This window comes from Epinephelus moara, chromosome 11 (genome assembly GCF_006386435.1).
Source record: "Epinephelus moara isolate mb chromosome 11, YSFRI_EMoa_1.0, whole genome shotgun sequence".
Classification (NCBI taxonomy): Eukaryota; Metazoa; Chordata; class Actinopteri; order Perciformes; family Serranidae; genus Epinephelus; species Epinephelus moara.
The window spans coordinates 26,726,310-26,739,582 of record NC_065516.1 but is presented as its reverse complement, the minus strand read 5'-3'; the positions used below and the strand labels follow the sequence as shown (position 1 = coordinate 26,739,582).

The window sequence follows — 13,273 nt, the reverse complement described above, 5'->3', positions numbered from 1 at the left end:
AGGTGACGAGCGGTGGCGCGTGCGGGCGCAATGCTTTGTGGGAGTGCGGAAGTGAAAAAACACATTCAACAACGGCTGAAAATGTAATTAACTAATTGATATTTATATGCCATGTAGTATTTTAGTGTTTTACGGTGTCCCTAAAACATTTTGACTCTATCAGGCTAACGTTTCAACACCCTAACAAACTGGCAAAATTATTTGAACTACAAATGGCGACAACCAAAGCTGCCGGTGAGTATTTTTTAGTTTTGTTCCAAAACCGTAGCTGCTTAAAACTGAAAAAGGCAGTGTTCCAAGTTTCCGGTTTTATCGTTATTATTTATTTTATTTTATTTTATTTATTTATTTATTTATTATATTTTTATTTAAGGAATATCAATACATAGCCTACAGTAACATTATATGCACAACAACTGGACATGCCAGGGGTACATGTAAACAGAGAAGAAATTCAGGAGAAAACAACAAACAAAATAAATAAGAAAAATATGAAAAAGTGGTAAAAGTCAAAATACTGTCTTTCATTTCATGTGGAATTTATCAAGCTCAGTGTTCGTCCTTATAACCTTTTTATTTTTAAGGCCTTTTATGCCACATTCTGTTGAGGTTTTGAGTCCACCTGTTTGCTTTTGTGGATGTGGAATTTTTTCAATAATAAAATCAATACAAAAAATACTATATTTTTCCACCTCGTGGCTTTCAAAACAAGGGATAATGTATTCTTTGCCCAATTTTTCTTCTTATATAAAGTTATATATAAACATCCACCCAAAATATTCTGGTATACATTGTTATAAAAGAAATGGCGAATTGTTTTTTTCTTCTAATTCACATAAAGTACACTAATATTCAATATCAAGTCTAAATATCTCCCCTAGTTTCCCACAGTAATCACAACACGAAAGTTTAGGATGACAAGAAAGTGACATAAGTGAGAGCTCAACCTCTGTGGACACACTGGCAGTTCATGTGTTGCACCACTAAATGGAGCTGTGGTGTAGTTTTTTGTTGTTTTTTTTCACATTTGCCAATACACTGTATAGGCCTTATGTATGGTGATGATGAGACAAACACACGTTTAAAATGTTAATTGACTATTTAAATGTTGTCAGTGTGGATCAGTAGATAGACCAAGCCTCCAAGACATTTCCAACAGGCCCAGTAAAAGAAATGAATAGATTAACTGAATAGAATAGAATGGAATACAATAGAATAGATCAAATCATTAACACCTGAACACACACACGTTTTGATGTCAGACTTCATGCAGCCTAGGAGCGTGTGTGTCATCTTCATCACCTCCCGGTCACAGATAAGATGATCTGTATGTGCTGATTAATGCTCAGGTATTCATTCATTGCAGTCCACGCGACTCTGAGCCACAATACATTAAGATTAAATAATTAAATTAAGACAGCTTTCTCATGTGTGCTTCAGTGTGTGCAAGGGGTGGTCTTCACACCCACACACACACACACACACACACACACACACACACACACACACAGCAGGTAAAGCCAAGAAACAGGAGAAGGGGGGATAACAAGTGGAATTTTGCTCTAAGAGGATTATCGCGGTCGTTAGCCAGCAGCCGGTCTTCTCAACGGATGCCCGGTTAGCCGGTCGGAAAACAGCGCATCGAGACGCGTGAAATAACCTACTGCAAACCGGGCGAGGACACGGCTCATACTGGTGGGAGTCGGAAGCGTTTTGAACCGGTGGTACATGTAGATTAACTGTAACACTGCAAGATGATAATTTGTAGTTCTTATCCGATGGGAGCGCACCGGTATCCGTCGCCGGGATTGCATCTGCACCGGAGAGCGGTTTCCTGAGTGGGGGGGTTGTTGAAAGCCTGTTTGTGGCATGAAGACCCGACCTGCAGGGATCGGCAATGCTAATGCCGACTGGATGGGCTCGCTGCCCCCCAAGCTCAGTGCCATGCCCCTCAAGCACATTGCAGTGCCAGGTGAGACTGTCGTGCGTAAAGAGGTTTGGTTCTTTGCGTCCATCTGTAGCCTACACCACACCTGGATTGATAGCACTGTCAACTCTGGAAGGGTGACAACACAGCTGCAAGTCTGACTTGAATATGATCTATTAATTGTTCTTTTGGATCTTCATTTGTCATTTCCAGGGTCTCATGATTCTTTCACCTACTGGGTGGATGTGCATGCTCCTGTGGGACCCGACCAGAAGGCATATGTGAAATACCTCGCCACCATGTTCAGCGTCATAGCTAAGAAAGTCATGGTGAAGTGGTCCATGACCCAGGTACTGAGTTCACATCTAACCATCTGTGGAGCCTGGCAGCTTGCAGATGACTTATGTTGTGATATTTTGGGCAGAGTTTCTGTATGTTTTATAGAATACCAGATGTGTTGGTTTGTGTAGCCAGTAGTTATGCATCATGTAATATATAATGTCTGTATTCCCAGAATCTGACATTTAAAGAGCAGCTGGATGCAGGAATTCGCTACTTTGATCTCAGGGTCTCCTCCAAACCGGGCGAGGCTGGGAATGAGATCTACTTCATCCACGGCCTGTTTGGCCACAAGGTGAGCAGTGGAGTAAATATGTACAGACATCATTGTGGCTGTTGTGTCTGCCTCTGTGTCCTCCCTTATTGTGATTAGATATGTTTTATATCATCTGTCACGTTCCACTTTTGTCCTTCAACATTATACAACAGCACGGACATTGAATGTGTTCTGCTAGTGTTGTGTTCTAGTTTCCAGCTGATGTTGTTAGCAGTGCGATGGAGATGGCCTTGGACAGGGATCAAAGGTTGTGAGTTTAGGTGTAAACATCCCTCTCCTGAAATCTGACCTGTCCCCTTTATGACTCAGTGTTTTGCTACCAGTAGTGCGTCACCATCAGACCTTTAGGTTTGATGCAGCAAATGACCCCCGACCTTTCACTCTTCTCTCGCCCACAGGTGTGCGATGGCTTGCTAGAAATTAACTCCTTCTTGAGCAGGCACAGGAAAGAGGTGAGAAATATGATTTAAATTAAACACAAATACAAAAGCATGACCATAGACAGATAGAGTTTGCCTACTAATTTTTGATTTTGATGCTTGGTTGATGTAGGTAGTGTTTCTAGACTTTAACCACTACTACGCAATGGGCCCAGAGCATCATGTGTACCTCATCAACATGCTCCAGGAAGTGTTTGGCAGCAAGCTGTGTCACAACTGTGCAGTGGAGAGCATCACTCTGGACTACCTCTGGCAGAAGAAACATCAGGTGAGATCAGAGTGCATCGATTGACTCCAGTGATCTCAGACCACTTAGAGCTCATACACATGTACAAGTAAAAGCAACATGGAGGTGTGTGTTTACTGGACAGTCCACTTAACCCCTGTGGTCAGGTAATCCCCTGCTGCAATTAGTGGTCAGTGTCATCCCATTAACACTTGTTCCATCATCCACACCACCTTTCTTCTTTCAGTGTATTTAGCTTTTATCCTTTGTTCACACTCTTCTTTTTGTGTTGGCTCGCCCTACATTTCTTTTTCAATTTCCTCATCTCACACTGTCTTCATTCTCTTCTTTTTATACATTCAAATAGTTTTATATTTGGACTGTCACCAGAAGCTCCATGTGGACATGCATCTGTGTGTGTATGTGTGGTCTTCCTGATTAAGGTGTGATTCATTTTATATCTGCACGCTCAACTCAATCCCCAGAGTCCCCAAATGTTGGCACTGTACGTCTCTGCAAACCACCAATATGTTGCATTTGTACGTTTCATGTAACTTTACGTTTCTATATTTTTCAATATGAAATTTTACAGTATGTTGTGACATAGCTGAGGCTAATGTGTGGTTAGATTCAGGCACAAAAACACTTGGTTAGTTGAAGGAAAACATGTTTTGGTTTAAAATACCCATTGTGGTCACTACAAGCACAGCTGGACATGTCCTGAATTGTCTTTTAAAAAAAAAAGAAACACCCGCTTTTGTGGCTACAAACACAGCTGGACATGTTCTGTCGGCTGCTTGGCAGGTGTCACCCCATCCACCATCCTCTCCTCCTCCTCCTCCTCCTCCTCCTCCTCCTCCTCCTGATGAGCAACTCAGCTCATATACATGCCAACTGAACATCGTCATGCGTCTGATGTACAAATGTAACGTACCCTTGGTTTGCAGAAACATACAAGGTGCGTAAACATTTTATTTTTGCGACTGGGCCGGCACGGTTCTGTGTGCATGTCTGTGTCTCATACATACTATCAGTTTAACTCCTGCTCCTATGACCCTAATCTGTGACTGGCTTAGTTGGCAAAGGAGAAGGAGAGGGAGAGAGTGCAGAGCTGACAGAGGAGAGACAGTAGAGGAGGAGAGATCTGCACAATTACCAGCTAACTATGTTGTTGAACATGTTATAGAGAAGACACCTCATCAGTTGTCTTATTATTCCACTGCTAAATCACTGTGGTGAACAGTGGACTAGTCAGATGTGTTTTTATGATGGTCACAACTACTTTATTGGAATGTTAAACTCTGATGCAGATGAGTTTTATCTCAGATGCCCATAATGTGCGGCTGTACAAGTGTTTAGATATTACTGTAGATGCAGGGCTACTCATTATTATACAGTAACTTTGGGGTCTAGGTTGAAAATATTGTCATGTTAGTGCATGTAGCTGAAGAAATAGGACATAGGACAATTAAAATAATTTTCATATGTTGCTCATAAGGGGGTAAAAATGAGCCAGCAATAATCATGTTCATCCTAAATATAAGTAATGAAATTTAATTTGCTGTACCGGCATCCAAATGGTATGAGTCTTTGCTGCTGCTGCTTCTTCTTCTTCCTCTTCTTCTTCTTCTTCTTCTTCTTCTTCTACTTTTTCTCCTTCTTCTTCTTTTTCCACTGTTGCAGGGTAAAAACAAAACGTACTGGACCTTTTCAGGGGCCCAGCCATTTCTGTGTGCAGGGCTGGACCTGATATCTACTTGACTGTCAACATGGGACTATCTGAGTGTTACCTCATGTTATATGAGATATACCTCATCTGTGCAGTCTTTAAACTTTTCTACTCACTGTCTTTGATTTACTTGTCTCCTCAGGTGATTGTGTTCTACCATCATCCATCAGCTCAGGGCATCCCTGTCATGTGGCCTGGCAACAAGATCCCTGCTCCCTGGGCGAACACCACCGAACCCGACAAACTCACACAGGTCAAAAAACAACAACGCCCCATATGTACTTGTGTCATTCATACATTCAGTGGTAAATCAGTGCAGATACCTGCACGAGATGGAGGATTCAAGCTAACAAGTCAGCAGTTTAGACCTCTATCTCACATTAGGAGGTGATACGGATTAGATATGTTGTGTTTAAACTGCTTGTGTTTGACATTCTCTCCTCTAGTTCCTGGAAACTACGCTGAAAGAAAGGGCCAAGCAGGGCTCCTTCCATGTGTCTCAGGCCATCCTCACACCCAGGGTTAACACCGTGGCCAAGGGCCTGGTCTGGGGGCTGCGCAACTACCTGGTGGAGAAGTCAGTAACTGAGTTTGGGTGTTTTTAGAAGGTTGTGACTGAGTGAGGTGTGGTGGAACATTGAGGATGTGATATACATTAATTATAGTTTTGATACTTCAGTTTTTACTTAGAATTAACTTTCAAACACATGTCTAAGATTTAGCAATTGAGCCCAAGTGTGTGAGTGTGTATGTGCTCAGGCATCTGTGAGCCTTATCCTCTTCTTGTAGTCATCTCCATTTAACTATGTAAGTCTGTGGCCAGTAGAGGGCAGTACAGTTCATGCATGCAACAACGGATTGTCATCTTTGCACGTGCTTGAAAATGGCATTATGAACAAGAGCAAACTAGATACTTAGAGCAAATGCACAGTAACAGAAAAATGCAAAAATGTAAAGAGCTCATTTAAATGAAACACACTACAACCAATAGATGACTGTGTTATTACTGACTTTCACACTTTCTTTTTGCAAAAGCGGCGTTTCATGTTCTGTTCTTGATCTGTGCGAACGCTGTTGTGTCACATTTAACAGTTTGATGTGACCATTAATAGATGCCGTCATATAGAAACAGCTTCATCAGCATTTTAAAAATAATTATTTCTATTGTCATAGTACAAATTAGATGAATAAAAACCCACAGTATCTGCTTCTGGCTGCAGACTTGTGGTGTTGTGTGTTCACACGGTGCTGCGCTACATCATCCAGACAACAATATGATCTCCTGAAAAAGCGTCTTTCCATTTGTGGAGCTATTGTTGTCAAGCTTTACTGTGATTGGCACAGCTGTTTTGGGAATATGAGTGTATCTACTACACACCACACCCTCTGATGGAGGATGTAGTGCAGTAGTGAAACAAATTTGAATGTTTCATCCACTTATAACAGATTGACTACCACTAGGAAAAGTCTGAGCTTACATTTCTAAGTGTGACTTCTCTGTTACAATTTTCTTTCACGTCACTGGTTTATTTCACTAAGGATAAGCTCTAATCCTCTTTATCCATTTCCAAACCATAGAGGATCAAACAGAAACACATTTCATCTCTCAGATAAGAGACCTTATTTCCTAAGCAAGGACTAGATTATTTGCACAAACTTCAGCAGTCACCCAGCTCGTGGAGCCGAAGCTTTGAGTGGAAATGACAGCGGAAATCCTGACTTAGAGTACATACCCACCATACCCGCAAATCTGAGAGAAACTGCCACTGATGCCAGGGTATAAAACTCTTGAACTGACTCTCTGGCGAGACAGGAGGCGGCCTAATTTTGCACTTCCGAGGAAATGGGATTGTTTATCGCCACTGGATAAACATTCTGACTTCCTGGTTTTGTTCTGCTGGCGGTTCAGACATAGTGGAGAATTTAAGGGTGTTGGAAAGATACAGTTACAGAGACATGCCATGTGTTTGTGTGCCTGTGTGTGTGTCATTGCTTTGCCAAGAACCAAAACAGAATGTGTTTGAATGCAAAGCAATGATTTTCAGACAATAGTGGCAAAGTAGTCTCTCACTGACAGACAGACAGACAGACACAAACATCACTCCCTTTAACTGTTTTTCCATTAGGTCCACTTTCTCCAACATCAAGATACTGAATCTCCAAACCTTATCAGTGGCTGTTTATGGAATTTGGTGGACAGATAGAAAGTCAGCCAAGGAACAACTGATTAGAGTTTGGCAACGTGATAGACATAACAATAAATCTCAGAGAGGCAGAAACTTGGCTCGAGATAATCTGAGTCGCAAGGTCGGGGTATGAGTTTAAATTGAAATTGAAGTGACAGCATGTTTGGTGTAACAAAAATCGGTGTAACTGTCTCCCCTCTAATACATACCTTCTCCTTTTGTGGCTCTAGAAACCTGCCGACCATCATTTCCTGGGTTGAGGCTCAGAGGCCGGGGGTGGACGGGGTAAACATCATCACCTCTGACTTTGTGGAGCTCACTGACTTTGCCAACATAGTCATCAAGCTCAACAACCTGCTGTTGTCTGAACAGGGCCGCAAACCAAGATGACATATGTTTGCACAACAGGACAAATGTGCGCTGACCCACAGAGTGGTGGAGGTCGCAGGTCAAAGGTCAGATTCCTCCACCATTGTTGGATAATACTTACATAATGCTATGAAATAACTTTAAATAATAATGTATTATTTTGCTTGGTGACTTTAATAAGAATTTTTTTCATCAGCTAGAAAATGGCTCTTTCTTTAGCTGTCTTGCTCAAGGACACACATAGATAGATACTGTGTGATCCAGGGACCCTTGAATGGCCCTTGAATGACATAAAACCTTTGAACTTTTTGGAATTTTGAACGTCACTGCTTTGGATGCAGCCGACTCTCTCAGCCCCCAATATCATGCACACAAAGTCCAAAAGAGGGAAAGAAGCTGGTGCTCAGATCACAGAGCATGCCCAGTGGCATTTTTACCATCATCCTGTCATACCACAGCTCTGGCTTCATGTCTGGATTAATCTTCCTGCGTTTCCTTTTGGGGGAAATAATGGAAATATACCACACTGGTACTATCAAATGGCGGAGCAGCAAGGTCACCATGACGAAAGAGACTCACAGGAAGCTGTGACCTGGACAAGGATCATATGACTCAGAGATATCACTTATACGGTTCCAAGATCTTAAACATTACAATAGCTGTCATTCTTTGAAATGTTCCGACCACATCACAGATTCGTTTTTGCCAAGGGGGAAGCCCTAATCCGATATTACATGATTATTTTGATTTTTTTTGTATGTATAGATATTTAAGTTATGACTGCATCAGAACTTCAGGTATTTTAACCCTTTGAAACCTGAGCAAATTGGCTTGATTTCTTTCAAAAATATGGGAAGAAGGCAATGAGCAACGAAAAAAGAAATGACCCAAAAAAATTCCCCCGAAAATTAGTAAAAAGAGAAAATTTAAAAAAAAGAAAGAAAATTAGGAAAAAAAATGTTAAAAACAAACAAACAAGGACATGACCTTAAAAATTGCTTAAATTATCATAATAATTCTGTACCATACTTTTAAGTATGTAATAATAATAATAATTCTAAATATAATTTTCCCCCATTTTTAAAAAAATAATTTTCTAAATCTATTTTTTTTTTGCAATTTATGGGACACTTCTTACTAAGTTGCTTATTGCCTTTTTCCCCATGTTTTTGAGAATAATTTGCCAATTAGCACAGGGTTCAAAGGCATCTGAAAGCAGCACAAGAAAAGTAATATTGCTCCAGGTTTCAAAGGGTTTATAAAATGCAATAAGGACAAACATTTTGTTTACAGGCTACTAATACATCCAACATTATGTTAAAAAATTGTGAAAGAAAATGCCCGACATCATGGCAGTGGAATCTTTTTTACATAGCATCAGTAATTGTAAACACTTGGCCAGAGAGCTGTAGCTGAGTTTTTAACGACGCGCTTGGTGTTTTTCCCATAATGAGAAGTACAGGTAGCATGTTTTGCATTCTTAGCAGCATTTTATGTTTCCATTTTAAGCATTGCCATGTGTTGTGAAACGATGCCCACTGTGCCAACACTCTCAGTACATATTGTTGGGCTGTAAAGTTTAACTAGACATACAAACGGTGGCACCTTTAGGGGGGAACTGCAGAGGGAAAGCCAAATATATGTAGAACTTGTGCCACTATGCTCATAAAACATGTAAACCCATATATATGCACAGCTATAAATGTTTGTTTGTCAGTATGTTTTTTTCCATGTCATTGTTTTACTAGACATGCAGAAATAGAAACAATTTCCTGGCTGGGACTGTAAAAGTATGTAGGGGAAATGCATAGACAGGCATTTACAGTATATCATGTCCAGCATGTGTCAAGTCTGTGTTGGGCTCCATAAAACAAGGCTTATATACATGTAGAAATAGCAAGGAAAGAAAAACGCCAACATACTGTAGTCTGAAATGTTTTGTGTTTGTTGCTGTGTTTGTGTGTGTGCCTTGTGGGCCCAGTGATTACTATGCATGACATGGACAGTACTGCAGTGACAGTCACCCAGCATTCCTGTGGTCAGAGTAGGGAATGAGAGGAGGAGAAGAAGGATTTCAGAAGAAGACGCAAGTGATTTATAAAGCAGAGGCAGTTAGAAAGAAAGTAGAAGGAGAAGAAAGTAAGAGGAGGTTCAGCTGGGATCATAAAAAAATGGAGGATGCAGAAAGAGAAATCTGAACAGCTGTGTGTCTCTCTTCAGCAGCAGCAGCATCGTCTAACAGGAAAGTAAAATGTTTTCTTTTCGTATCAACTCTGCCCGTCTTTTTTCACTCCCTGACTCACTTGTGTGAAATTGGCTCTTCTGTCCAGGCCACATTGTTGACATGGCTGAGCGTGGTCACCAAGTGCTGCGAGGCTCACGCACACACAAACACACACAGTCACAAGCACAGGCACTTTAATTGTGGAGTAATTACACATACCACGGCAGGCAAGTGGGAGAGCGGAGCGCAGCAGCTCCGGCTGATGGAGAGCATTCCTTTGTTGTTTGGATTGGTCCTCTCTCTCTCTCTCTCTCTCTCTCGCTCAGTCCTCTGTATCCCTGCTGGCTTCCTAGGTTTCAAAGGAGAAGACAGCAACTCAAGCATTTACTTCCAGGTGTTAATAAAGTCCTAAAGTCATAACACTGCATTTGTGCCTGTGTGCATGTGTTTGCAGACCAAGATTCTGTTCCTCTACAAACAGTCTGTACCCAAAGTGGAGCAAACATTGGCACACAGCTCCCTAAAACTATTTTGGGCACCGCAGTCTAAGTAGATCTGCAACAACACTTGGCTTTTATGACCCTTGTGCCCTATCGCCTCATTTCTGTCTCGCTAAATTCAACACTTCAGCCCCCTCCCTGATCCGCACCACACTTGACTTCATCACAGTCAAAAACACGGTCAGTTTCCAGTATTTAATGAGATGGTTTTTGGCATTTCAGTGGCAGTTGGTTGCTTTGGTTACATGGTGTGTTTGTGTTAAATAAAGATGTCTAACTATTCTTGGAAAGCCATTTGCGTTGGCTTAAAAAAAGTGATTAACCCTGCGTATACACTGTGAGTAAACAGAGTTTAAGGCATTTAACCACTGCTATATGTGAAGTGATGTCAGTGACCCGAATGGACCAGGTCAGTAACATCCATTACACACAGATTTGTTAGTGCTCTCTTTTAGACCATGATGACTATTGAAACAGCTGTAAAAACACATGACACTGTATCTTATGACTGTCCTACCTCTGACAAAGTGTAGGATGAGTAACGAGAGAGAAAGACTTGACAAAACGTGTAGAGGCACAGCACCAGACCACTGCAAACAGATGAAAATGCACCTGGCTCACCCTTTGCCACAAACAGTGTTGATGTCATCCATTTATCTGTCATTAAGATGTTATTAAAAGCATGTGGTTTGAATAGTTTTACCCACACAACACCTCAGAGACCTGCATGGATGATCATCCCTGAGATAGTCAGAGTACTGGTCGTAAATAGTTCAGATACTGTTTCACAGGCTTTTTGTGAGGTAGATAAAGATGTGCGATTTGTCTGAATGAAGGGGTCTCTCATGGCAAGGTGTCCTAACACCGGGTGGAATCCCTCTCCAAACAGCTCCAGAGTTCCTGCTCAGCCTCCTGGGATCACATGGGAGTTGTGGAATTCACTTGGGAATGCTATCAAACGTTCAAACCCTCTCGAACCCACGGGCTCCGGGATGATGTCATTGGGAATGCTGAGCAGCTCTCATGCTAGCAAGCGACCATGGAAAGCATAATAGCTTTAAAGCTTCTGGAAACACTTGACAGGGAAAGTTAAAAGGAAGTGTAAGGCCATTTTCAGGGAGAATTATCCTGATAACATTTAGCTGTTGCCTTTTTAAGGCCGTTGGCTCAAACGATGCATCTGTTAATGTTGAGTCAAGGCCTAAAGTGACCACAAAAGCCCACATGACATGGTGCCACATGGAGGCACATTTCTGGTGTTGGTTAACAGTAATGAGAAAAACAAATGTAATGGACAGTGCTTTTTTTCCAATAAACTTATTCCACTCTGGGTCTGGCCTATAATGCATGTCCTCCCCTTTTTCTCTCCTTTATCCTTGTGAGGACAGTCAGGTTTGTGAACTTTATGTAATTTGAAGAGTCACACTTTTAAGGATATGTGCGTCTATGAGTTCAAAACCTTTATTGATAAAGTAGATCTCTTCACATACTGGGTGTCAAGGAAAACTGAGGAGCAATGGAGAAAGTGGAGCAGGGCCGGGTGCACGAGCTCTCTTCCTGTTTATCCACAAAGAGATCCTTGCGGTGCCTGGGAGATAAGATAATCCTGCTGCCATGGATATGCATGTGTGTGTGTTTGTGCTTTTGTGTGTGTACGTGTGTGCAGGCAAACCCTCCTTGGCCTCAGTCCTAACCAGAGGACCACTTTCAAGACAACATTTATCATTTTCCAGCCATGAGAGCACACCATGCATTACGCTTTAGTTGTGGTTGGCGTGCATAGCCTAAACAGCATTCTGCATGACTAAGGTTGTCTTATAGTTTTGCACAATGCGTGTTGTTGTTTTATGTAACCTCTGCTATGAACTGTGGAGAATGCACGAACCTCTGCCAAATAAAATTAACTACCTCTGATACAGAACTACTGGCATCTCCTGCATGGTGTCTTCAGACTGATGCATGACCGTACATGTAGCTGAGATTTTTCAGATGGTGAACATAGCTTTTGCAAAGAGCAGCCAGCCACGGCTTAAATACCAACAGTTTCTTATGCGGCATCGGACAGACCAGACATTTAATGATAAATTAACTTTTTGCATTAAGTTCTAGAATATGTGTTTTCATGATGAAAATTAAGAAACTGTTTGCACATTCTTTTCCTATATAATTTTGTCGAAACAGCCAACAAACTTTGTTCATCATCTGCACCCCCTGTCTTGGGCAAATTAGTGTGGTCATATCAGACAGCGTATAATTAAGTAATGAACTTATCCCTCAGCAATATAAAGGCTAAGTGCAGTGGAATTAAAAGCCACTTCAGTTTTACCGTAAATGTTTTAAAGGTTCAGGAGATAACTTTTTTTAAAAATGAAAACAATTCTGTCTACATCCTGACAGTAGTACATGAGACAGATCATCTTCAAAAAAATCCGGTCCCTCTTGCTCCTCTGAGTGCACCTAATGACATTTGCAAGAATCCACCACCTCTGAATGAAACAACCAATCAGAGCTGTAACACAGTGTCAATCACTGCTTGTCTACACCGCACATGCTCAATATTTTCAGCATGCCCAACACCGTGGCTGAGAAACAACCACTAGCGATTAAAAAACTGCCTGTGCTTTCTTTGCCAACAGCGTACACGGCAAAGACATGTCAACAGAAGAAGACTGACAATGAAAAGCAAGCAAAGACGAAACAGTTAAACCAAGTCTGAGCTGACATTAGTTTCGAATCCTTTTAAGTCCCATGGCTCTCCCTTTACCTTGGCAAAGCTGCTCCAATATTTACTCTTTTTATCTCAGGCTCAGTTTAAGTCTTTGTTTTTAGCCTGCTTTATGTTAACAGACTTTTCTTGTTTACTTGTCTTTGCTGTGTGGGGAGCAGTGATTGACAGCTACGTTCAAGACTCCTTTTGGCTCCCGACTGGTTGATTCCTGCAAATGCCATCAGGAGCAGAAGGAGGAAGCTGATTTTTTTCCATGGCTTGTGTGTCTCATGTACTACTGCCAGGATATAGTGATAGTTTAAATGAATATGACAAAAACTTTTCCTGG

General features: G+C 41.5%; 1 protein-coding gene across 3 annotated transcripts; it reads left to right on the top strand.

The window, feature by feature from the left end:
* Nucleotides 1-25: 25 nt before the first annotated feature.
* On the top strand, nt 26-11,473 carry plcxd2 (phosphatidylinositol-specific phospholipase C, X domain containing 2). 3 transcript variants are annotated; one of them, XM_050056876.1, is made up of 9 exons: nt 26-83; nt 164-234; nt 2,141-2,277; nt 2,442-2,561; nt 2,942-2,995; nt 3,096-3,251; nt 5,081-5,191; nt 5,385-5,515; nt 7,355-11,473. In XM_050056876.1, the coding sequence occupies exons 1-9, from the start codon at nt 31-33 to the stop codon at nt 7,512-7,514; spliced, it is 993 nt and encodes a 330-aa protein (XP_049912833.1). In that variant the 5' UTR covers nt 26-30; the 3' UTR covers nt 7,515-11,473. The 3 variants fall into 3 exon arrangements, with proteins under 3 accessions (XP_049912833.1, XP_049912836.1, XP_049912835.1); XM_050056879.1 differs by having other exon boundaries at nt 65-234; XM_050056878.1 differs by lacking the exons at nt 26-83; nt 164-234 and adding an exon at nt 1,524-1,972.
* The last annotated feature ends 1,800 nt before the right edge of the window (nt 11,474-13,273 follow it).